The sequence below is a fragment of the Ovis aries genome, chromosome 16 (assembly GCF_016772045.2).
Source record: "Ovis aries strain OAR_USU_Benz2616 breed Rambouillet chromosome 16, ARS-UI_Ramb_v3.0, whole genome shotgun sequence".
In the NCBI taxonomy this organism is placed as follows: Eukaryota; Metazoa; Chordata; class Mammalia; order Artiodactyla; family Bovidae; genus Ovis; species Ovis aries.
Genome location: NC_056069.1, coordinates 9,537,831 through 9,564,443, shown reverse-complemented (window position 1 = coordinate 9,564,443; position 26,613 = coordinate 9,537,831). Strand labels below are relative to the sequence as shown.

Genomic DNA, 26,613 nt, shown 5'->3' with positions numbered 1-26,613 from the left:
CTATAAGTTATACTTTTCTTTGAGCCTATGTTTATTTTACCGGGCTAGAAATAGCTGAAGTTATTTCAGCAGCCATGACTATTGTCTAGGAATTGGATGTGGGCTGGGGATAGACTGGCTGATTACACTGTTTAGAAATAAACCCCTTTGTTGGTAGTCTCTTCTGGTGAGAATGGTTCATAAAGGTCCCTGGTGCTTGCTTTTATATCAGTTCAGTACCCTCATAATGAAGTCTTCTTCTAGAATATATTATTTTAAATCTGTTGTAGAGGGCATAGGGCTCGTCAGGTATACAGGCAACATTTCTTGGAAGAAATCTCTTAATTAAGTGCTAGCGCTGGTGCTATAGTGAAGGGATGAATGGACTGAAATGTTTCCATCTCTGAGTCTTTTCAAACTAAACGGGCCTCTTGCCTCCTTGTAGCCAGGAGTCCAGCAGACGGACGGACTGAGAAAGTGGTGGAGGATGTGATTGGTGATGTTCCTGACTTCCTCTGACCTACCCCTGGGGATTTCTGCACTCCACGTCACACGTGGCTCTTTGTTGATGGTATGGTGAAAAAGTAGGTGTTGAAAGAACCGGAAGTGACAGCAGTTCAGAGACCCTCTGGGTCTTCAGGTTTGAGACATACCCTAGGCAGCGTCAGTCCCTCCACGGTGGATGGCGCTGGATTTGCTGTGGCATTTAAGACCTAACATTCTGTGACTGAGGGTGTGGCCTGTCTTGGCCACAGCTGGTACGATGACAAGATGACTGTCTGAGTTAGGAAGAAAAAGTGAAGTGAAAGGCATTTAGTCGTGTCTGACTTGTTGCAGCCTCATGACCTGCAGCTCCTCCAGGCTCCTCTGTCCATGGGATTTTCCAGGCAAGAATACTGGAGCGGGTTGCCGTTTCCTCCTCCAGATCTTCCCAACTGAGGTCTCTTGCTTTGCAGGCAGATTCCTTATGTGCCTGCAATGAAAGAAAGGGTGGAACCAAATACAGAGGCAGAAGTTTTTTCCCTCCTAGGAAGGTTATTCTGGATCTGGCCATTTAAAGACCTTTTCGTTTCCTCTCAGATCTTTTCAAAGTGACTAACCTAAAAAATCTTTGATGTGTGGGCCAGGACTTGATGGAACATTTCTAAAGAAACATTAGGATGATCATATAACTTCCTCCTTAAGGCTTCAGTGGAGCCCAAAGGCTTTGCTTTTCGCGTGCATTGTGAGGGGCCCAACACAGTAGAGACTTCATAAATATCAAATCATTGTCATTAAAAAACACCTCCCACTTCACTCTGCCGTTTTATGAGTGCATGTGGTGGGGGAGTATTAATGATAGCACAGCGAGGGTAGCTTGAGGGTGGTGACATCACCCGGCTTGAAGCCTTCAGTGCGGGGGGGAGAGGATTTTCATTTCATCCATCCTCCTGAGTTTGCCATGAGGGGTCTCTGAAGATGGGAAAAGAGGAGTCTGAGGAGAGGAGAATTCTGGACATTCTGTGATAGTTCCCTGGCTCTGCGCCATATTGTTTTGTAAATAAGGCAGTTATGATTTCTAGTCTGTTATTTTTCTACAAAATGGAGGACGTGTGACCAACAGTGTTAGCCTTAGTGAATGAGATTCTGGTTCAAGTAGGTAACCTAAGAACTGAGCTTATTTGCAGCCCATCTTTGGCTTTCAGTAAGGAATCTGAGCAACATCTAGACTGAGAATCAGACGCCTTTACCGTCACTTTACAGGACGCTTCCATGTGCTGTGTGATAGAACGCAGGTGCAGGAGGGAGGCGTCTGGACCCCAGAGTCGTGGCATCAGGAGGTCCCGTGGGAGCATCCTCAGCCTCTGCAGTGGTCCTTCCAGGAGAGGAAGGTGCTTGGGTGTCGGGATACCCATGCTCAACTCCTGGTTCTCCCGTTATCTTGCCCTGTGACTCTGGACAAGTCACTTAGCCTCTCTGAACCTTAATGTCTATATCTATTAAGACAGGAGTTTGGAATAGATCCATCCAAATTCACATTTCTGCAGACCTGGATTACTGGCTGTAGGCCTCTAATTGGACTGGATCTCCTCATCCCTGATAACCTATTTCCAGGGCGTGGGGGTCCCTGCTGTACACCGTCTCGCTTCATTTCCCCACCATCTTTTAGCCCCCATCTGGATGCCATCTTCTGTTTAGTAGGGAAGCCTTCCTAAACCTTCCAGTGACTCCCTTGAGCCCCTCCTCTCCCTGCCGGGGTGTGTGCCTGGGAGCCGGGGCCGTCCTGCCCTTCTTGCTGACCACTGCCCCATGGCTCTAGCCTCATGCCAGGGTCAGCCCTCTGCCAGGATGTGCTAGGTGGGGTTTATACCTGATCGTGAGGTGAACACATGGCCTCTGCCCAGTCATTTGTTCCTGTTCTCACACTGGCTTCCAGCCCTTTTCTAGACTCTGACTCTCTGCTCTCCTGGCCTCTTGCTGGCTGGACATCTTTTCCTTTCCTTCTAGAATGCCACCTCTTTTTTTTATTGTCTAACTTGTAAAAGCCCCATAGATCATCTCCCATTTCAAACCCTTAGAGATGACTATCTTGATATGTTGATAAGAGGTGGACTTTCTCAGAGGAGTTTCTGGTTACAGTGTCAAATGTGGTTATAAATCACTGGAACTTAAGGATCCGTCTGCCAAGCAGGAGACACGAGTTCGATCCCTGGGTCGGGAAGATCCCCTGAAGAAGGGAATGGCTGCCCATTCCAGTATTCTTGCCTGGAGAATCCCATGGACAGAGGAACCTGGAGGCTACAGTCTGTGATGTCACCAAAAAATTGGACAGGACTTAGTGACTAAACAGCAGCATCAACAAGAGAAGCTTTCAGGGAGGTCAGCCCTCTCCCCGCCCCCACACCAGAACAGTCCCTAGAGCAGAGCCTCCCAAATCTGCCTGGTGAGCAGAATCAGCACCCAGTGCTTTTATTATTATTTTGATATTTATTAAAATGTTTTCTTTGTTTGGCTATATTAGGTCTTCATTGTGGCATGAGGGATCTTTAGTTGCAACATGTGGATCTAGTTCCCTGACCAGGGATCAAACCCAGGCCCCTGCATTGGGAGTGTGATGTCTTAGCCACTGGACCACCAGGGAAGTCTCCACCCAGTGCTTTTAAATCACAGATTTCAACCCGGGCTCTAGAGATTCTGATTTAGTAAGTCTAGGTGGGGACAGAGGATGAGATGGTTGGATGGCATTGCTGACTCAATGGACGTGAGTTTGAGCAAACTCGGGGAGATAGTGAAGGACAGGGAAGCCTGGCGTGCTGCTGTTCATAGGGTCACAAAGAGTCAGACACGACTGAGCGAATGAACAAGTGGGGTCTGCCAAGTTAATTTTCACAATCTCCTTGTGTGCTTCTCGTGGTCAGCCAGCATCAGGATCCTCTGCTCTAGAGCTGCTGACTGGTGGACCATCAATCCTGGCTTCACATCCATCTCTACAGTGGGAGTCTCACTACCTCTTGAGATAACCACCCTCTTTCAGCCAGTCTCTGGAAATGTGCCTTGACTCTAAAATGCTTGAAATGATCAGTTACTTGTATCTAAAACCTCATATTTATAGGTAAAATAAAAAGTCATTTATTTAATGACTAGATTAAATCAGGTTCCAATTTTTAACAACTTCTCGGGTATTTATGAATAGGTGGAATCATTGCTTATGTGGGACACCTTTATGCAGCTATTTAAAATATCTGACTATAGCTTGTAGTCTAAATCTCTCTCTGTTCCTAGCTGCGTCATTTGTAAAGCCTCTTTTTAATGATTCTACAGCCATTATTCAATCAATACCACTGTCCTCTGTGAACTATGATTTCCATTAAGGAAGCTTTTTTTGGGGCACCGTCATCTCCACTGATGAATAATAAATAAATGCCGAGCATCCATCTGTAAGAAAGCTCGGGCTCCCATCTTGAAACCAGATTTCTGACATCAGAGTGGGCCTCTGCGCCGGCCATGTGGGGAAGCTAAGTGTGGTGTTTATGACTGTAGGCATGAGTTCCTTTCTTTGGGGCTAGGCCCTTCAGGGAAGACCCCCCAAAGGTGGTGGTGTGTCACCAAGACCTGAAGGAGCATAGGCGGCTCCCCTGTAAATAGGAGCAGACAAGTCTTCAAAACAGAAAAAACCAGAAAGATGGGGTAGAATAGGTTGAAACATCCTAGCTATGGTCTGTGGAACTATGATGTAAAAACTGCACAGTTTATGAGGTACGTCCAAGCACTTTGAGCCTCCGAGCCTTTTCCCAAGCTCCTCCCAGAGTCCTGGTGCCTACAGCTTCCCCAGAACCTCCCTCCGAGCAGTGCTGCTGTTTCTTGACCCACATAAGCATCCAGGGGACGGGCAGCCTGTGGACCCATTGCTGGCTTTTCAGAAACTTGGCCACTGGAATGGTTCAGTTAGTCACTTAGTCATATCCAACTCTTTGAGGCCCCATGGACTGCAGGATGCCAGGCTTCCGTGTCCATCACCAACTCCCGGAACGTGCTCAAACTCATATCCATCGAGTTGGTGATGCCATCCAACAACCTCATCCTCCATTGTCCCCTTCTCCTGCCTTCAACCTTTCCCAGCATCAGGGTCTTTTCCAGTGGGTCAGTTCTTCGCGTTAGGTGGCCATAGTAGGGAGTGTTCCAGGGCCCTGCTCTATGATAGGCATCTGTGTATAAAAAGCATGTGATCATGTGATTTTGGCCCAAAGTGTTCAGTGTGGACTTGTCTCTCTCCTGCTGGACTAGGGTCCAGTAATAACAGAGCAGCGTTCACCCCCTAGAAATCACTTCCAGGCTCCCGGAGGTGTCTTCCACATCCTCCCCCTTCCCGGACTCTCTGGGGTGACTGTCTTTAGCTCCTTTATTGTTTGCAGCCAGCAAGGCCTTATGATAACGTGAGGCCTTGGAAGCCCAACGGTGCCAAGACTTGTCTCTGTGACTACCCTCTGATAACGTAGAGAGAGCAATGCAAGTCCCTGGCATCAGTAGTTGGCCAACTTCCAGACCCAAAGCTGAATTAGAAACTCATTAAATACTTCGAGCCAGTTAGGCTGGTTGGGCTGTGCAGCGGCCGGGAAAGCTGGGAGCAGAGGAGGGGAAGGGGCGGGCATCTTTGTTGGCAAATGGCAGGTTGTGAGCAGGGCAGGGCGGTCCAGGAACCGAGACAAAACAGGGCCGACTAGTCTGTCACACAGGCGTGCTTGTGAGTGTGCTGGTTTGGTACAGACACATAATGTATGCTAATTGCTATATTTCCTTTTTTTTTTTCCACGGGAAATGCTCAGTTGGAAAGCTTTGAAACCAGAGGCAATGCAGAAATGCCCAAATGTAGACATTACATAAAGGAGAGGAGGAACAAAGGGAAACAGGGATCTGAATTTACAAAATGGCTTAGCATTCTGCTCTCTCAGCACCGCCCTCTTCCTTCAACCTGATGGAGAAGAACACAGGCTGCCTATGTGTGATGTTCTTGGCAGCGTCTCTCCCAGAGCCTGAAATCTGTTAGCTGGAAAGAATATATAGTTAGCGAGATGAGACTCTGGAATAGTTCTCGTGGCTTCCAGCAAATGTGAATAAGTAAGTGTGCGCTGGTTCTCTCTCTGCGACTTTTCAGGGCACCTCTCTATAGACCACAAGACTGAGACGTGAACTGAGGAGGGCCTGCGATTGAGCTCACTTGGATAATTATCCATTAATAGGAAAGACTCTCCCAGTATCTTTTCCCACATGTCAAACCATGTAACTCTGGTGTTGCATTAGATACCCTTGGGTGATGGTCATTCATTAAATCAAGTAAGAACAAACCAACATAATAAAATAATGGTTTTTCTAATGAAGCTTATCAGAGTGCACAGACATTTTACATTGAAAAAAAATAGATTAGGGAAGAGAAATATATTTTCTTCATCAGTGACATCAAAATCCCAAGGGTTGAAGTACTGATAAGTAGACCTCTTATCTTTACCCCAGTAATGCTTAATTTTTTATTATAAAAGAGATAATTCTTTAGTTTTGGAAACAGACGTTTAGGAAATTTCATAATGAATTGATTGCTCTGATAACAAGGCAATGTAGATATTTTCCAGAACAGTATAGAAAACACATTAAAGCATCATATTTATTCTTTAAGAGTTGTAAGAAAGAAGTGACATACATTTAAGCTTCTTTTTCAGATGTTTTAAGCTTCCTATAAGGCTTTTTGTCCCAGGAGCAAACATTTAGCCGCATTGCACAGAAGATACTGGCTACATAGTCGAGTGCCAGTGGGGGCAGGCCTCTATACAGAAATCCTCTTCTGGCCCATTTCCCCCTCCGCAAGTCCTGGTTGTCTGAGGGCAGATTCCTTTTGCAAAGTCTAAATGTAAGAGAAAGAGCATCCTCTTCATCTGGGGCTGTATCTAGTCTGAGTGCAGCTAGGAATCGGCTTCTAGAGCCGCATCCACACGCTGACCCAGAAGAATTTTCTCTGAAAGAGGGAAGACATCAGCGGATCCTGGTCCCTCTTCTAGAAAAAGTTCAGGCTTAGAGGGAGGGTATCGGCTCAGCCCGGAGGCTGGATGAACAGTGGTCTCTGCTTCGGTGTGGTTGGCAGAATAACTGTCCAGATTGCAGTAAACGCACTGGCCCTTGCCCTCCATGTAGGACCAGACTTGTACTGAAGATTCTGGAACCTGAGTTGTGGGAGAGCCAGGAACCTTCATGTGATCTGTGCAGCCCCTGTTCACAACTAGCACACTCCAGCCTCACACTTAGGAGTGTACCAGAATGTGCTGGTCTCTTTTAGAAAAGGTTCCCAAGCCTCCAAACCTAGTCGGGACCCACATCACAAATTTCCTCGGTTCCAGAATCCTTTTGTCCTTGAAGGAGCTGGAGCCACCAGGAACAAGGTTAGAATCTCCTCTCACCCTCAGAAAGCGTCAAGCACTGCTCACCCACTTTGCCCTCATCCCTGTCTAGCTTAGGCTGCTCCACTTGGCTGTGAGCAAAGGAGGGCCCGGGGGTTCTTGGCTCCTGCCTTTCCAACCCTTAATTTTCAGTCCTTGCATTTTTCCCCAATATCTCAGTTTACATCCAGTCCACGGTGCCCATCTCACCTTTCTAGCTTCTCCAGGGACAGTCTCTACTCCAAAACAAAGGTGTTCAGTGTGGTGTTTTCTGAAGCAGGATCTGAGCTTGCTTTCTTTCAGTTATACCCCGGAGCTCTAGCAGAGGACGTTATGGGGAGCCCTATTCTGTCCCTTCTCCAAGAGCTGGCTTACTTGTTGGCACTTTTCACTAGGGTGAAAGTGAAGTCACTCAGTCGTATCTGACTCTCTGCGACCCCATGGACTATAGCCTACCAGGCTCCTCCATCCATGGGATTTTCCAGGCAAGAGTACTGGAGTGGGGTGCCATTTCCTTCTCCAGGAGAGCTTCCCAACCCAGGGATTGAATCCGGGTCTCCTGCATTGTAGGCAGACGCTTTACTGTCTGAGCCAGCAGGGAGTATGTTTTGACTAGGGTCACTAAGATCAAAACATACTCCCAACTTAAAGTATTTTATCTGTGAAAGGACAGAGAGTAGTGCATTCTAAGAACTTTGGTTAGTATACATGTGAAAATTACATATATTCCGTGTGTATAAATACATTAACCAGTAGAGAATAATACAAGATAGGAATGTAGAAGGTGATTTGTATGCATGCTAATTTTCTCATGAGAACCTGTTACTTCTCACCAAAATTAAAATCTGGAGATTTTCTTAAGAGCAAGTTTTCTCAAAGCCCCCAGTTTGCCTGACGTCCTCTTTGAACTTATTCTAAACTGGAAGTTCAGTCTTTCTTAAAAGATGATCGAAGAGGGTAGAACTGCTTGACTGACTACCTGTTAGAGTCACTTCTGCATGATAAGGTTTGGACTGTTTTTCAGGAGAGCTGCCTCTACTGGCTCAGAATACACTCAACAATACCTCAAAAATGCCCCTTAGCCAGATTGAATTGAGTCATGTCAAAAATGAATCTCTGCTAAGTACATATTTAATTATATGGCCCTGAATTTACTCCTTGTTTCCTACATTAAAGTTTTCTAAGTCCACAGATGTAGTCATTCACCTTCAGTCTCCCCCAGAAGGTCAGGTGTGGTTTGGGGACATGCTGTGGGATCCTGTTGATGGTGACCTTGTGAAGACTTAGTAGACGAGTAGAGAATCAAGGTGAAATCTTCCCAATGATCCCCTATTTTAATTATTTAAGGAATCATGAGAGGATGGCTGGAAGCCCTGAGGCAAAATTGAGTGCACTTGTGAAAAACACAGACACAAGCAACTTCTGACATTCTTCTCCTGCTGCTGCCTGTTGGAACAACACACCAGAGTAGAAGGGATAACATGGGAGGGGTCTGGGAAGACTTGCCTCTCTCTCACTTAGAATGAGAAAAGGAACAAACTAATGGAAGCACATGTGAGCCAAGGTGTTGGTCTGGGTCCCTTTAGGGAGCATGGTGAGGGATCTGAGAGCTGCAAAGGTCGTGAAAGCCTGGCTAGGGTCCACGGGTTTAAAGACCTTTGCAAGTGGAAAGAGCGTGCCCTGGAGCCAGTGACGTGTGAGCAGAGCATCTGAGGGAGAGAAGCTGAGGACCAGGCTGTATGTGCACCTTCATGTCCTGGCTCAGCAGACCGGGCACGTAGCTGAGCAGAGAACAGGAAGACAGAGTGGCGGCTGAGCTCTGGTCCTGGTGTGCTGAGCACTGCCCTTCAGCCCCAGGAGAGGGAAGACCCAGGTCAGCCAGAGGTGAGTATACGTCTCCCTGGGCAGCTTCTGAGTGAGGCAGTCAGTGTATACATAAACGGAACTAACACAAGCAACAAAAGTACGGCTCCCTTGGGTTGGGCTAAGTCTTCATACCCCTAACAGATGTGACCAGCTTTGGCTCATAGCAGCTGCAACACGTGACAGCGTACCCACCGTCCCATCACACACGGTGGCAGCTGAGGCACCACTTCAGCTAAGACCAGATCCCAGGTCTCTTGAGCCTCATACGTCCGGGTCAGGGCCTCAGATGCCCCTTCCTGGCTGATCACCAAGCTGGTTGCTGTCCCCAGCCTGACTCTGCCACTGCAGGTAGCGTTGCCCCTTGGGACACTGCTGGGAAACATTCAGCTCGTGCGGTTTCTCTCTGGTGTATGGCTAAGAGCTTCCAAGGGATTAGTGATTATTAGGTAGCAGGTGTGGTTGTCTCAGCTACTTGTATTTTTCTTCTTCTGTTTCCTTTTCAATAGCCAATAACCCAAAGGACTGATTTGTTTTTCGTTTTTAAGGCAGCTGGCTTTGAGGTTGAGTCCTGTGATGATTTGGTTCTGAACAGTAACAGAAGAGGGTGAAAGGTCACCCATTTCCCTGGATCTGATCAATGGCAGGAGTTTGATGGCAAATTAAATGCCAGATAAAACGGTCAGATGATTCTGAGAATCGATGCTTCATGGGAAAAGTTATTTGAACCTTTAATGATCACATTGACTCCCAAGAGAAATAACTCGAGTCTTTTCAGACCTTAGGATAGTAATACATAAAAACAATGAGAGGATGATTTAAAATAAGATCACTTATGTTGTTATTGATCGATAGCATATTCAGCATCTGCACTGTTTCTCAAGGGACCACATAACCAACCGTCAGATCACCTGAGAGATTGCATTAGAGTCCCAGGCTCCACCCATGCTTCCTGCATCAGACTGCCTGAGTGTGGGCCCTGCAAAGCTGCCTTTTATCAGCTCTCAGGCGACTGTGAGGAATATTAAATTCTGAGGGCTGTCAGCCTGCAGGCGGATGTCCCCCAGACAGAAGATCAGGCCATGCCCACGGATAGGCCGAGTATCGTGGCAGTGGATGCGCAGTGTGTTTTGGGTTGAATTTGTAAAACAAGTGTTAGTTACTGCTGGATTAGTTTAGCATCTCTGGAATATTCTGCCTTGACTCTCCTTTGTGTGGGGGTGGTTGGAGTTTGCAAACCAGGACAGCACTGCAGTTACAGGTCCCATGAAGGGCTTTTCTCCGTCACCTTCACCAGCTTTTTCCTGACTTTACCTGCTCTTTAAATAGTGACACTTCCCAGGACCCCTTTCAGAAAAAGGCTCGCTCTGTGTTCTTCCAGCGCATCGCTTAAAATACATTGACGCCTCCCAGATCTGTGCTTCTGACCCCACCTATGGCTTTAGCATCAGATCACATTTCTGCTCTCCACTGGACCGAGCCAACAGACTCTCCCATGGGAGAGACGTCAAGCTCAGCGCACCTCAAATCTAGCTCAATGTCTGCTGTCTTCCTGCCTGACTCTTAAAATGGCTTTTTGGCTAAGACCCTGGGCTCTGGACACTAACTACCCAGGTTTCTATCCTTCATTAATTCTCCCTTGGGCTATTGCATAAATGCCTTGTGCCTTACTTTTCTCATCTGTAAAATGGGAGTAATGACCTCCTCCTAGGGTTCAGGTGCAGATTAAATGCGATAACTGCACATAAATAACTTAGGTCAGGGCTGAACTCAGGGCGAGTATTCAATATATCTTAGCCATTTTTATTATTCATTCCTTTATCAAATATTGATAGAGCTCCTGCTGTGTATCAGACACTTCTCCTGACTTGCATTTCCCAAATTAGACACTGTTAAAACTCAAAAGTCTCCCCATTAAACTCTTTTCCCTTCAGGGCAGGTCTCATCCATGTTTTAATCTCAATACTAGTTTATGGAGTTAGCACTAATTTGCCCAAATTAAACTTTAGAAAGATGTGTTCTCTAAGTAATTCACTTTGTCTTAAACAGGGAATAGAACATCTCTTACAAAGGAAAGAAAAGAACCAGTGAGATTAAAAAACATTCTCCAAAACCTCCTCTGACTTCAAGAAAGTGAGGTCTAATTGTTGAACCGTAGAAAACTGTCATTTAGTTAAGAAGTAGCTGATATTAACTATCTTACGGTTGAACCTAATTCTTAGTAGGGTACCTGGCACATGACAGGTATCCCTGAATACAAAAATAATTCCCAAACCTAGATCTAAAATTCTGGGAGTATTCTACAATATACGAAGGAAAATGTATCTTAGATAAACCTTGTTTTTAAACAGCAAGGTTTCAGACCTTGTAAACCCCCAGGAAAATCTGGACAGCACTGGGAGGCAGTGACAGGAGTGGGGATCAGGATCAGACAGGCCAGACTGAAAGCCTCGTTCACGGCTCATTTTATCTCTGTGATGCTGGGTACGACAGCTAACTGTTATTAAACAACTTACTTCATCAGCTTCCTAATCTGTAATAATAACAGCTGATCTTTGTGATTGGGGTTGCAGAGTGTCAGACACGACTGAGCGAATGAACTGAAGTGATCTTTGTGATGCTCTGAGATAAGTCAAATAAGAAGATTTTATAAGCCATGAAGTGCATCACAGTGAAAGGGAGTGTTAGTTTCTTAGCATTTACCCCACATACTAGCTAGAACAACTGTCTGCAGTATGCAGAGGAATTGCCTTTGGCAGCTGTACGAACACATCAGTCACCTGTGATAGTCGGCTGTGGGGCTGAGGCTCAGCTTTCTCTCCCCTAGAGGGAGGAGTAGGTGGAACATCACCAGGACTCCTTCAGTCTCCCCCATTCTGTGAGAAGAGAACATTTTAATCCCTTCTACCACAGGACTGCAAGTTCTCAAGGCTCATGAGTAGGAGGTTTTCTCCTTGACTCCTTGCATCTTCCTGGTGGTAAAGAATCTGCCTGCAATGCGGGAGACCTGGGTTCCATCTCTGGGTTGGGAAGATCCCCTGGAGGAAGGCATGGCAACCCACTCCAGTATTCTCTGCTGGAGAATCCCCATGGACAGAGGAGCCTGGTGGGCTACAGCCCTTGGGGGTCACAAAGAGGCAGACACGACTGAGCAAGTAAGCACAGCACACAGCCTTGCACCTAGAGGCAGAAGGGACTCCCATCTCATGCATGAGGAACATACGCATTTTTCTCATCTGCAGCAGGTTTTGTTGAGAACAGGGCAGTCAAACCTCTTATCTTGTTGTAGCCCAGAGCTGCTGCTGCTGCTAAGTCACATCAGTCACGTGTGACTCTGTGCGACCCCATAGAAGGCAGCCCAACAGGCTCCCCCGTCCCTGGGATTCTCCAGGCAAGAACACTGGAGTGGGTTGCCATGTCCTTCTCCAGTGCATGAAAGTGAAAAGTGAAAGTGAAGTTGCTCAGTCGTGTCTGACTCTTTGTGACCCTGTGGACTGTAGCCCACCAGGCTCCTCCGTCCATGGGCTTTTCCAGGCAGGAGTACTGGAAAGGGGTGCCATTGCCTTCTCTGGTAGCCCAGAGAACTGAGTCCATAGACTTGGAACATCTCCCTCAAGGTTTAAATTTGCGAACAGGAAGGAAAGCACTCTGCAAATGGTAGAATGTTAGGTAGTTGTTGATCTCTGGAGTTGGCGCCCCGAACAGGTTACTACATTGCCTTTCACAAGGTGTGCTTTTTTTTTTTTTTTTCAAACCTGTAGCATCTCTGCATTGTGAAGAAACAACCTTCAGGTTATCTCACCACCCTCAGCTGGTGGCAATATTGGGCACTCCTGTTTTCTCTGTGGATGTTTTCCAGGAAGCCAGCAGACTTTTAACACCATCTCTTTTAAAAAAAAAAAATTTTTTTAAATTTTATTTGGAGGCTAATTACTTTACAATATTATAGTGGTTTTTCATCAACACCATCTCTAAGATTTATTTCTACTTCTTTTAGCTGGAGCATAAAGTAGAGAAAAAGAAAAAGTAGACAAATACCTTTCTTCCACTTTCTTCCACTTTTAAGCCTTGATAGCCAGCATTCTCATCTCTCTGGCTTGAGACCTTTTAGAAAAGGGAGTGGGGAAAGGGAAGATTACCGAGGAGAACGGGATTGGGTAGGAGAAAGCCTCGAAGGGGGATTTAGAAAAAGGGTGCATGAGAACCCTGCAGAAGGATCCGGACCTGTGGCCCCTGGCACCCTGTTTCCCCACAAGCTGTGCTCCTGGCGTGAGCAGCTGGGACAGGATGGGGGTAGGAATGCAAAAGAAGGCTCCCCTTGTCCCCAGGGGCAAGGGTGCACACATCTTTGTGCGGTGAACATATTTGGGATATGAGAGCCTCGGAAATCTGGGCAGTTTGGGTTGTTTGCTTTTCTGGGCATCTAAAGGACAGAGAAACATACAACAGAAGATGGCAGAGAACCCAAGAGAATGATGGGGTGGAAGGGCCAGCAGACATAAGAAAAACCAAATGACAACAAAAAAGAAAAACAGTTCAGGCTGGGAAATGTGGAGAAAAACAGGAATAGACTCACATTCTGTAATAACTGAGTTCTCTGTAATGTAAAAGATATCTAAAGTTCCGAAAAAGAAAAGCTCCCAAGCAATGATTAACTTATTTAAATTTTAATATTTATGAAGTCTCCCGAACTCTTATTTATAGTGGAATCGGAGTTCTTATTCCCTTAAAAAGACACTGAAAATTTAGAGAGTGACACGACACTCAGGATATATATGCCGATATGTTTCAGCATATATCAGAGCCGAAACAAATGCAGAAACAAAACAAGTTTATTTCCAACAGAAAAGAAAGGCCATTTCCAGGAATATCAGGGAGAAGGTGGGAGAGAACTGGGCTCCAATTGTTCACAGGAAACAAAGAGGGGATTGGCCGGGGGCTGTGTGTGGGAGCCAGCGCACCCCTCCGCAGGGTGAGTGGGCAGGCACTGGCTGGCCAGGGGCTGACCCAGGCTCCCTGTTTACCGCTCACAAACCAGAGTCTTGGCATCACAACTTGAAAACCTTTATTTGGACGAGGTGGATGGGGAAGGGAGGGAGCAGAGGATTGTGTTCGGCCTTGGCCGTGAGGCAGCACAGCGTGTGACGCGGGTCCCAGGCCTGCTCTCCTGTCTGTCTGTGAGGCCATGGGCAAGTCAGGAGACCTCGAATGTCTGGTCCATCAAGAGGGGAGCAGGGTGTCTGCTCCTATCACTTCAGTGGCCAAGGCACCAGCACCCAAAGGGCAAAATCCTTTGGAAACTCTGAAGCTGTCTACACCAGAAGGGCTTATTGCTGTGTCCTCATGATGGGCTCTCTGCTGATCAGAGTGCGATGTTCTCGCTTCCACAAATCTGCCTTAATTTAAGTATATTTTTTGATCCAGGTGGGATAGCATGAAGCACATGGGAGGTGCTCCCACACGTGTGACCTGAAAGCCAGCTGGCAGGGTGGGGTCACGTTCCCGCTGTCTTTGCTGCCTCATTCCCTGCTACCTCTGGGACACAGCCAGCCTTGAAAGAGTCCTCTTCCCAGCCCCAGGCTGAGAGCTAAAGAGCAAAGATGAGAAAGATAAGGGTTGATTTGGATGTGTGAGGGCCCCTGTGTAATCACACGCCCTCTCCAGTGTCCAGAGTTTTACTGCCCTGGGAAGGGGTGTGTATGTTGTCTCCCTGATGGCTGGTGCTCTTGTGTTCTGCACGGACACTGTGGGTCTTTGGGGACTGTGGAATCAGGCGATACCGAGTCTCCTAGCACCTCTGTGTTTTAAGGGTGTCTCAGTGGCAGGGGGCACTTCCCTGGTGGCTTAGAGGGTAGGGAATTCACTTGCAGTGCAGAGACCGGGGTTTGATCCCTGGCTCGGAAAGATCCCCTGTAGAAGGGAAGGGCAACCCACTCCAATATTCTTGCCTGGAGAAGTCCATGGACAGAGGAGCCTGGCGGGTTATAGTCCATGGGGTCGCAAAGAGCCGGACACAACAGGGCAACTAAGCACAGTGGCGGGGGTGCAGGGCTGCCTTGTCTAGCCTGCCTCGCGGTCACATCCTCCCCCCGTCTGAGGTGATTTCTCGCCGCAGTGAACCAGGAGAGGCTTCTGTTAGGTGCGCTCCTGGGTCTCCTCCCAGATCCTCCCTTGAGTCCTCCCACGGGCACCCCTGTGAGAGGCATCATTTCTCATGGCCTTGCGGAAGTGCCGGTACCAGTAACCCAAGAGTCCATTCTGGTCTTCCCCAGGGCCAGGAGCTGGAGGACTTGCGGGTGGGAACAGGGCCTCTTCTCCTGTCCCCATCACTGGCCCACCTGTATCGGGGATGCAGGGCCCGTCCCCATCACTGGCCCACCTGTATCGGGGATGCAGGGCCCGCCCCCATCACTGGCCCACCTGTATCAGGGATGCAGGGCCCGTCCCCATCACTGGCCCACCTGTATTGGGGATGCAGGGCCCTCCTCGTCACCCACTCCATACTGAAATCAGTATACAGAATCAGTCTTGATTCTTCACACCCATTTCTTGGTTATGTTTGCAAATGTTCGTTTTGTAGGAAAAGCAGTCTTGCTTTTCTAGGAAAAGCAAGGTTCTGCATTGTCAGCATTAATGGAAGTGGAAATTACATATTCATCCTCAAGACATGCAGTTGTCATCCTCTTAAAGGCAGTTTGAGAGGTTGTAGCCTTGCGAGTTGTTATTTTGACAAGGCTTTCCCCCCTAGTGCTCCTGCAGCTCGGCCGGCACTCCATCCTTTGTGCTCGGCTGTTTTGTTAAGCAGCTGCTGAGACCGTTGCTGGTGTTGCTCTGGCATCAGGGATGCTGCAGCCTCCTAGGCCGCTGTTTTGGGGCCGACATTTGAGGTGGTGGGAGAGAAGGGCCAGCCTGTGTGCAGGTGAGAGGGCTCTTGGGTTTTATGGGGCTTGGATATGGCTGTGCCTCGATAGATAGTGCCTGTGTTTTTAAATTTAGCCATAGTTGGCCCTTTCTGAAAGCAGGAGAGAGCCTGTGTGTGTCTTTAGGTGAATATTAGTTCTGTGGAGACGAGACCCTATAAGCATCCTGAAAATTATATACCTAGAAAATGACGTTTTGCTTTCAAGATTTCCGCATCACCTGGATATAGTCAAACACAAACCACTGAAACAGCCCATCCTTAAAAGACATAGTCAGTCAGAATTTCAATAATTAAAAAAAAGCCCAACAATAACTGAAACATACAGGCTTACTGAGTTTAAGCAGAGCCTTTGGGAGCACACAGACAAAAGTCTCGTTGTGTGTGAGGGCCCTGCAGCTTTGGGGGTCCTTGGGCCTTCCTCTTTTGGTTCCAAGGTGGAGCAGACCCCTTTTTGTCGCATAACAGCCCCTCCCTGCCGCCCAGATGGAGCCTTCATAATTGCCCTGAGTTTCGTATGGAAGCCCTCAAAGACTTTTCCTTGTCATGGTAATAAGTGACCCCATCGGTCCATCTCCAACTCCTGCTTTTGCTTTCCCGAGACGAAGGCTGAGGAGACCTAACCATCCATCTGGGCCCCTGACGGTACCCCTGTGAGCTGCTGCTGGAGAATGCCGGCTCTGGGGGCTGAAGGAGGCTGCCACCCTGCTCTCTCTCTTCCTGGGAACTTCTTTTCTGAAGCAGCTGAATGAGACCTTTGCAGGCGAGGGTGGTGGCCTCTCCTTCAGAATGCCTGGCCTGTTTCCCAGGGTGAAACACTCCCCAAATATGCAACTTTGTGAGCGGCCCAGCAGCCTGAGCCCAGAGCCGCCTGCCGCCAGGAGAGCTGGCATGGGGTTGGGGCGTGGTGCGGGCCCGGGGTTCGCCAGATGCCAGGAAGGCCCGGCCCCCGGTGACATCACCGGTCGTCTGGGGCGAGAATCTGGCCAACAGTTGGCCGTGACGAGAGCTCGAAGCTTTCTGTCTCTAAATCCCCTCCTTCGTTCAAATCTGATCCTATAAAAAGGCTTTTGTTGAAGAAGCAGGCATGGCATCTTGGTGCACGTCTGTGTCATTGCTGTCAGTATTTCCAAAGATGGGCAGAAAAACCTTCCTTGGTTGAATTCCTGAGCTAACAGTCCCCCAAACTGACTTGGACTGAATAGAGGTAAATGGCAGCTGTCACTTGGCGTTTGTTTTGTTTGCAAGTGAGGAAGCCAAAGAGGAGAGGAGCATCTTGAGGATGGTAAGAACCTGCTTCCGGGGAGCTCAGCGTCAGGTCCTCACGGCGTGCTTGGGCTGTGCCTGGACTTGCCCTGGGAAGGGTGTGCTCTGCAGGGTCTGGGTATCGTGTAGATCTCTTAGGAAAGAGAGGAGTTCTGCAGAGGGAGCTGCTTCTGGGTGCCTTGCTCCTGCAGAACATAGCCATGACCACTGTCCTTCCCTGGCGACATGCTTTCTGAGGCTTTGGGTGCAGGAAAGAGTCAAAAGTCTGATCAAGGAGATGAACACTCACTTCTGCTTAGTCTTAAGCTTTTGCCTAGTTTTATCTCCACTTAAGTGTCCCTGAAGCTCCTGAAGTCTTTGTTTCAAGGCCACTGATGGAAGGACCTGGAAAAGGGAGGGGTTTTTTTGTTTTTCTTATTTTATGATGTTGATTCAGTTTGATGTTCTTTTGCTTTAGCTTGAAATACACATGCTTGTCAAAAGCAAAAGCAACTAAGCCAGAAAGCCATGTCCAGAAAATTACACACTTGAACATTCATGATAAACAAATGTTCTTTCCCATGGCTTAATTGAATTATTTTTCTCGAGGCTCAGTCCTTCACCTGTTCAAACTGTGTGACATTATTTTTCATGTTCATGCGTTTGGAGTGAAACATCATATACTTTTCCTTAACTTTACCTTCTTTTTTTTTTGTGGGTGTTATGTCTTTGCCCTTTTCCCGCTTCTTTTTGCTGACATTCTTCTCCTAATGCTTTTTGAATGCTTGCTTCTTTCAGCACATCTCTGACTTTATTCCTCTGGGTTTTCCACTTGGCATTGAGTGCCAAGCTCTCCCCTGGCATTCAGTGCCTGTGCCATGGCCGCCCTTCCAAACCCTCATCCATAGAGCAGTGAAGCGGCGGACTCAGTAGCCTGGGTGCAGGGCTCAGCTTGACCATGTCTTAGTTCTGTGACTTGGGGCTAGGTCTACAGGCTTCATCGTCCTCAACAGTACAAGGAGATAAGTGTGGTACCTATGTCACAGAGCTTGTCTGTGGACTAAATGAGTTCATACTTGTGAAGTGCTTGAGACAGTACCTGACACCGTTATTGTTTAGTTTGGGCTTCCATTTCTAATGTGGGGTTTATTGGCAAATATTAGCTGTTAGCAACAATAAGCGGAGAAGGCAGTGGCACCCCACTCCAGTACTCCTGCCTGGCAAATCTCATGCACGGAGAAGCCTGGTAGGCTGCAGTCCATGGGGTCCCTAGGAGTCAGACAGGACTGAGCAACTTCACTTTTCACTTTCATGCATTGGAGAAGGAAATGGCAACCCACTCCAGTGTTCTTGCCTGAAGAATCCCAGGGACGGGGGAGCCTGGTGGGCTGCCGTCTCTGGGGTCGCACAGAGTCGGACACGACTGAAGCAACTTAGCAGCAGCAGCAGCAGCAGCAGCAGTGATAAGACCATGGGAGAGGATGGACTTGTCAGTATGATGGTGCTAAGTATTTCAACATGTTCTGTTTCTGTTGTACTTCTGGTACTTGATGATATGAAGCAAAAAAGCCCTAACTAAAGCTGCTTTCTGTTTTTCTTAACCTCTTTGTTGAGATTCAATTCATATACCATACAACTCACCCCTTTAAAGTATGCTCTTCAATGGTTTTGATAACACTGTTATTTTTTAAGAATTTCTGGTAAAATATATAAAAATATAAAATTTGTCATTTTAACGATTTCTAGATGGCATTAGTTACATTCACAGTGTTATGCAATATCATCGCTATTCCCCAAATTTTTTGATCACCCCAAAGAGACACTTGTGTTCATGAAGCAGTAACTCCACATCCCCCACCTCCTCCGTCTCTGGTAAATCTTTGATTTGCTCTCTGACTGTGAATTAGCCTGTTCTAGGTAGTTCATGTAAATGGAATCATATAGTTATTTGTCCTTTAGTGAATTTCACTTGGCATAATGTTTTCAAGGTTCACATTGGTTCAACAATCAGAACTTCGTTCCTTTTTATGGCCGAGTCATACTGCACTGAATGGAGAGACCATAATTTGTTTGCTTATCCAGTCATCCACTGGTAGACACCTGGGTGGGCCCCACCTTTTGGCTATCTTGAATAAGGCTGCAGTGAACATCGATATACAAGTACCTTTTCAAGTTCTTATTGGATTGGCCAAAAAGTTCATTTGGGATTTCCCATAAGGTGGTACAGAAAAATCCAAACTAACTTTTTGGCCAACCTAATACTTCAGTCCACCGAAAAATGGAACTGTTAGGCCATGTAGAGATTCTGTGTTAACTTTTTGAAGAGTGGTTGATGTTTTCCTGGAAAGCAGCTGTTTTTCGGTCATTCTGTCCTCTGGCGTCTGTCTCGCTCAGACTCCATTCCATCTCCTCCTGCCACCAGAGTTTTGTGGTCCTCCCTTGTCTACCCCCAGCCCCGTCTCCCGGCTGGCTGGCTGAGGGGCACCCTTCTGCTCCGTCACCCACTGCCGGTGCGTGCATCACCCACCCTGACCACACGTCCGCCTGATCCCTTTCATCTCATTGTCTGAGGAAGGACAGGCTTGTAGGAGGTCCTCCGTAGGTCCCAGACCACCCCTGCTGGAGGGGGTTTCAGCCACATGCTGTTCCTGAACCTTTCAGGTGTGGGGAGCCAGGGATGTGGAGCCGGAAGTCCTGCAAGGATTTCAGCCCTTCTTAGACAGGCTCCTTCATTCTCCCATCACCTTGGTCTCACGTTCTTCATCCACTTCGCTTTTTTTTTGGTCCACCCTGTCCCAAGGGAGAGTTGCTCTTCCCTCTTCATTTGCTCACAGTTCCTGTAGTTTTCTAGGAGTGAATTAATGAATAAACACTGCAGCAGACTCTAACCCGCCTCAGACAGCCATTCTGCTTGTTGGGCTAATTGTTAGCTTGGGTTTCTGGATGTCATTCATTTCACAGTAAGGCTCCTAATTAATCTCAGCTCTGTTCTCACCAGAAGAAAGGCTGATACGGAGAAACATCCCCAATTACCATGAGAAAGGGGATGTGGAGAGCCCCGTTGAGTTTTCCTGGCATCCACCCCTTGTCTCAGATGAAACCCGCCCTTCACACACAGGCAGCCTGGCTATCAAGCCTGACAACTAGAGGGTTGTGAGAGCCGGCAGAGCCCCAGACCACACAGACCCAGCTCGGGAGGAGCCTGCCGGGGCTACACCCTTGTTTAGTAACACCCATTGTGTTTCCCAGGACAGCGGAGAGCCCTGGTACCCTGAGCGGCAATGCCTCTGCTGTCCCAGAGGCAGGCGGGGTGGTTTTAATCCAGAAAAAGCTAAAGGTCTCTTCTTTTGTCTGTGTTTCTGTGCCTGCAGGACAAAAGATCCTTCATCACCGAAGTGACGTTTTAGAAACAGTGGTCCTGATCAACCCCTCAGATGAAGCCGTCAGCACTGAGGTAAGCATGGGGATCTGTGCAGCCTCACACAGTGGACGGAGCCCCAGCTGATGTGAGAGGATGGGGCAGCTGGTGAAGAGGGACAAGGCCGGGGGGAGCAAGTGCTGGGTCCAGGGATGCGTCTGTGTCCCTAGCCAGAGGCTGGTTCTCTGCATCAGCACCACCTGGGACTGCCCCTTTCGATCAGGACGGAGTGGAGGACGCTGGCCAGACTGTAGGGTTCTGTAGAGGTGAGGGGTATGGAATGCTGGGGGTACCCAGCAGGTGTGCTGCTGGTACGGAGTCTGGCTGGGATGTCGCAGGGTGATTAAACGCAAGCCTTCAGGCTGAGACGGCTGTGACCCAAATGTGGAGAAAAAAGGCTTCTCAGACACAAGCTTTCTCAGCACATCCTGCCCACCCCCTGGTCACAGCTGAAAGGCAGGATAGCACAGCGGTCAGGAATATGGGCTCTGCCGCCAGACTGACTGGGTTCTGGGCAAGTTATTGACCATCTCTGTCTCCGTTTCTGTCTTTGTGAAATGAAGATGATAATAGCGCTTGCGTTTAGTGATGTGTCCAGAAGTGTCGCGTGAGTAGAACATGGCATGGCACATGGCAACCAAAACATCAGTGCTGGCCGTTCTTGTTTTTATCACCACCATATAAAACTTCTGCCAGAGAGAGTAACTGGGTATTTCAGAGCCTACTGTAAGGTCAGTAGGCTAACACCACGAATCTTTGGTCTCCCAGGCCAGAGGGATTGATGCATCTCCATTTCCCAGGGCCTTTACTGCAATTTAGCACCTTTGAGGTTGAACTGCTTTCTTGGATGTCAGAATAGCCACAGACCCAGGCACCTCCTCTATCCATGGCCTTTCTTTTGCCCACACTGAGCATCTCTGTGACTGTAGATTGTTTTCTTTTTTTAGATTGAGATACAGTTCACACCCATAAAATCCATCCTTTTAAAGTATGCAGTTCATTGGAGTTTAGTATAGTCATAATATTGTGGAACTGTCATCAACATCTGATTCCTGAACATATCCATCGCCCCCCAAAATCCCAAGCCCATTAGCAGTCACCACCCCCCCATAACCTCTGGCAAGCATTAATCTACTTTTTACCTCTATGGATTTTCCTGTAATATTTCAGATAATGGAATCATACGATCTGTGGCCTTTTGTGTTGAGTTTACTTAATTAATAAAGTATTTTCCAGAGTCATCCATGTGTAGCCTATATCAGTACCTCATTCCTTTTTATGACAGAATACTATTCCAGTGTACGAGTACACCATGTTTATTTATCCATGCATCAACTGATGGACATTTGGGTTGTATGCCCTTTTTGGCTGTTTTCACATAGCCTGCTTTGATCCCATGTCGTCTTCTCTGGTTGAGCAGGACCTCTTTGACAATCCACGAAGGTACAAGATTGAGGCAAATGATGCACTAGTGGTCTCCCTGGCTATTAGAATCAGAAAGTAGAGACAACTTGGGAAAAAGCTGGAGGCTGAATATATGTACAGGCATATCGCCTGTGAGAAATGGAGAAGGAAAAAATAAGGAATTTCTTTGCAGAGCCCAGGTTCACCTGTGGAACAGATGGGGCTGGAACAGTGACTTCGGTACATGTGTGGTTCCTTGGACTGTGGGGTTCGTGGGGACAGTGGGTCACGTCCTGTTTACTTTTTATCCCTCCCCTAGCGCCTCGCATGATGCCTGGCAGTCACTTTGTGCTGAACTGAGTTGGGCTTAGAACGCATAACCTTGGTGCTTGGAGCAGTGGTTCTGCTGAAGGACAGGCTGGCTCCCTGCCATTTAAAAGAACAGAGAGTCCTTTCGTGGAAATGGTTCACAAATCTGTTTAAAAGATTCCCAATCAGGGTGGCCTTTTGTTTATGTTCAAGTTCAGTGTCAGGCACCTTCCTGATGCCAGTGGAGACTGCTTTTGGAGCTGTGTCGGCTTGGCAGGAAAGGGGTCCTGGGTGGGAGGGGCTGACTTGGGGCCTTCCTTGAAGCCCTCTGATTCCTGAGGCAGCAGTTCGGGGACCTGCCCTGAACTTGGTGAGTCAGCCTGTGAGATATTCGTGTCTCACAGACTGCACACTGCCAGCAGGCACAACTGTGCAATAAACGATTGCCAGCTGTGGAGACTGCTTTGAAAAGACACGGAAACCAAGGGGAGAAAGTCAGCTACCGCTACTGTCTCAGTCATAGCCAGACTTGGAAAAGGGCATACATGGGCAGCTGGTGATCGCAGGCACTGGCTCTGTTCAACACGCCGGGGCGGTGTGAAGACCAGGAAGTGCGGGATTCTTGTTGGTTGGGAACCTGAAGCGCTCCAAGGGCCAGCCCGGTCCTGCGGGTGGGAGGCCAGCGCCCACCACAGCTCAGTGCGCCCCATGCTTTGTTTCAGGTGCGCTTAATGATCACGGATGCCGCCCGACACAAGCTGCTCGTGCTGACGGGGCAGTGCTTTGAGAATACCGGAGAGCTCATTCTCCAGTCCGGCTCTTTCTCCTTCCAGAACTTCATAGAGATTTTCACCGATCAAGAGGTAGGCTCCTGTCTGGTAGTATCCACGTTTTACAGTTGCTCGGTTATTGTCGCCTTAGGCTGATCTTTGAAAGCATTCACAGGAGATAGGAGGAGGGGATGGGGTGTCCTACTCCTTTGAAATAAGCAAAACCACCTGGTGCAGGGTCCTGTGGCTCATCACCAGAGGAATTTAGAGCACTCATCTATATAATTAATTGGAACCATTCTGATTGCCCGATGGAGGTGGGGGTTGGAACAGTCATCATTTTACAGATGGTAGTGATGATGGAGGAACTCAGAATGACAGAGTCCACAAGAAAGCCCAGGTTGCCTGTTTTCTGAAAGAATACTCCAAAGATCTCTTTAGGGGTAGTATTTAACTGCCTTGGTCTCTTTCAGTGCATGTAACTTACTTTTCCTGGTCAAATTATTTCTGATTTCTCTTAATGCCTGGCTCCAGTATTTGAGCTTGGGCTGCTTGAGTAGCTAGCCCAAGAAAAGAGGCAGGTAGGAAAATGGGGTGCGTCCATAGGACACATCCATGCCCCAAGAGAAAGAAGATTAGAGTAGCTGGACTGAAGCCTGAGCATTAACACTTCTAACGAGTATATCTTACTCAAGGTGATACATGATGAAGTATTGAAACTAACAGGATGATACTATTATTTGGTCAAATCAGATCAAAGATTTTAATTTGGTTATTTCTGCTTGAGAATTTTATCTGGTTGGGAAGCTTCTCTTTCCAAAATAACGCATCTCTGTCTCCTAGTTAGAGCGACAACTCAAGGCTGTCAGCGTAGCTGCTTGGGGCTGCCTGTAGCTGATAGCAGACTTCTACATTGAGAGGTCGAGGGACGTGCTGACAGGAGGAGTTACAGCATCTATTTAAAACCATCTTCCTGGGAACTGCCTGAGAGGGCGGCCTCTTAGTCTCCGGGGTGTTGGGAAGGGCCATCTGTCTTTCTGCATTTAATCTTCCTTGGGCCCCGCAAATCACAGAGAGGTCTCTGTGTGCTTTCCATCACTGGCAAGAGCTGTAAATAAACTGCCCAGCTTCATTAGGCTCACCTGGAGGCTTTTTGTAAAAAGACTGGTGGGATGACATCACTGTGTTTCTCCACTCACTGGGGAAGAATAAAAAGGAACATTTCACTTGGCATTTGAAGCTCTGGCTTTCAGAAGCTGTGATGTCATCTGGGTCCCAAGGCAGATAGCCCAGGCTCTCCCCACAGCAAGGCAGGGTCCCGGGCGCCCGCAGAGCTGGTCCCGCTGTTGCCACCTCACAAGGGAGGCCTGCGCCCTGTGTCTCTGCAGAGCTGTCCACTGTCTTCCTCCAGGGCTGCTGGAGTGCAGGCTGCGTGTCTTGATCGTCTTGTATCTGTGGCGCCCACATCTAGGAATGGCCCGGCACAACCTTGTTCTGTGGCATTGAGAAGCCCAAGGCAGGGCACTGTCTCCCTCTGCCCCCTGCCCTGAGATGGGTGGATGAGCACCGTAATGTCAGAGTCTTTTGCAGGATTGTGTCCCCAGGTTCATGTTGTGGGTTTGTCTGGTAGCTAGGAGGTCACACACACTGTCAGCACCTTGGCGAGACAGGGCTGCAGGGGCCTGGAGCCAGCCCCGGGGCCCAGTGCCATGTGCAGGCGGGCTGTTGACTGGCTTCCCCGTGTTGGGTTCAGTCCTGCAACCCTCAGCTTATTTATGTGCACGTGGGTGCCACTCCTGCCTTCCTGTTCCAGGTCAGTTTACCCCTGTGTCATGGGTTTGTCTTTTGGGCAGTAAAATGGAATTGAGGACATATGTAAAGGAAAGGGTTTGTCACTGCTGGAATTTTAAATCTGGAGGCATCACAACCCACCCATCTGGACCCCAAATGTCTTTAAATAAGGCACAGTGTTGTGAACACTGCTGCTTAACACACATGAAAAGATCTCTAGGATTTTCCCTTACAGACTAGGTCAGTGGTATCGGGGTGCTGCGGGAAGACAGGAAAAGGGGAATATATAGGGTTGAATTTACTTTCTTCCCCTTGATCCAACCAGAGCACCTGGGCCTTTATCTTCTTTGCATTCTGGAGTTTGGAGAAAGGATGACATAGCCAAAGTAGATTGGAAACCATGGGACTAGGCCAATGGTTAGCGGCTTTTTAGAGCTCTGATCCTTATTGTTGCCTTGGGAAAAGGTTTTGAGGCCAGAATGACTCAATAACTAATGGATCTTAAAGGCCCTTTGGTGTCTACTTTTGTTCCTTTTACTTAGTCCTTGAAACATACTAGTCACTCCAGAGAAACCAGAAACACAATTTGGCAAAAACAAAAATGACACTTAAAAAAAAAAAAAAAAAAAGAATAGCTAAAAATAAATGGGCTGAATAACAGAATTATCGGGTACATTTTAAGCTTCAGCTTTGGGGAGTCTTAGTCATTGGAGATCAACTACAAAACCAGAACCTACAGATAGAACAGTCATCTGGCTAATCTATCCCTTCCTGCAAGGGGAGGATGGTGAAGTCACCATCTCCTGGGGACATTTTTCAGTCTCTCTGTTGGAAAGTTTTTCCTTATATGTCTCATCCTATCTTCAAGGAAGGAATGTGATCCCTTTTCCACCTGACAGTGTCTTAGATCTTAGACACCCTTTACTGCCAATTTTTTTCCCCTCCAGATTCACCATTCTCAGTTCTACTCAGTGTTCTTCATAAAACAAGATATTAAAAGTTCCTTATATTCTCTGATCACTGTCCACTGGTAGGAAGGAGGCACAGGGGTGGAGATGGGTGAAATTCAGGAGCTCAGTCTTGGCACTATTATCAGACAATTACATACAGGAGTCCAGAGCTTGGGGAATAAAGAGTGGGCTAGAGATGTTAATGTGGAAGCCATCAGCACATTAGAAAACAGATGACATAATCTAAAGGGAGAAATATGTTAGCAGAGAAAGGGGCCCAGGTCTAGCATTTAGAGGCTGAGGCCAAGGAGAAGGAACCAGCGATTTTAGTTTGTTTTTGGTCCAGTTTGTCTAAAACGTTATGACTCACACTGGATACCAAACTCCGGGGATTGTAAGAGTTAGTGACTTCTGTAGTTTTCAATACAATCTTCAATAAGTCTAAAAGTAACTTTTGACCATCACCATCCACAATTAAATGTCAATGAAGAAGGGAGGCTCTGAGGAGCTCTGTAATTAACATAATTTTTTTTAGGGGGAGCTCCCTTTAAGAAAAAGAAGAAAATCATTGATACACAATTAAGTACAGGACTTTGGGAGGGGACCAGACCACTGAGGAGCCTTGAGATTTAAGCTTCTTTAAGCCTTATGATAAAGGCACTTCACTGTCAACTAAAATCCCTGAGTATTTTCTATGAATATTGTTGATACGCCCCCCTTCTCCCAATCCTGCTTTCTGAGCTGGATTATTGAACTTTACATTTATTCCTTAGAATGCCTCCATTAAGAGTTGACTTAGCCATCATCATTCCAATGTCAAGAGCTTTTCTAACTTTCTCAATTCTGCCATCCCACATTTCCAAGGTCTCCTGTTTTCATGCTATCCACAGATCTGATAAGCCTGCCTCCACCATTCAAATCAGTACCAACAGGACATAAATGAGCCCATCACAGACCGCTTTCCAGGTTGACGCAAACCAGCAGCTATAAATTCAGCTACTGTCACAATGTTCAGAGATCCTTTGAAACATCTTGCTAAATCCCAGAGATATGCTTTCTGCTG

At 47.5% G+C, this 26,613-nt stretch overlaps 1 protein-coding gene across 4 annotated transcripts in view; it reads left to right on the top strand.

Annotated features, from left to right (window-relative positions):
• Positions 1-26,613, top strand: part of MAP1B (microtubule associated protein 1B) — a 93,205-nt gene that overhangs the window by 50,289 nt on the left and 16,303 nt on the right. For 3 of the 4 annotated variants that reach the window (XM_027980016.3, XM_015101253.4, XM_060400322.1), the window contains exons 3-4: positions 20,280-20,362; positions 22,762-22,902. In XM_027980016.3, coding sequence (XP_027835817.2) covers positions 20,280-20,362; positions 22,762-22,902 — 224 coding nt within the window. Of the gene's footprint in view, positions 1-16,735; positions 16,871-20,279; positions 20,363-22,761; positions 22,903-26,613 lie in introns of those variants that run through there. The other variant, XM_060400323.1, reaches the window with a different exon arrangement.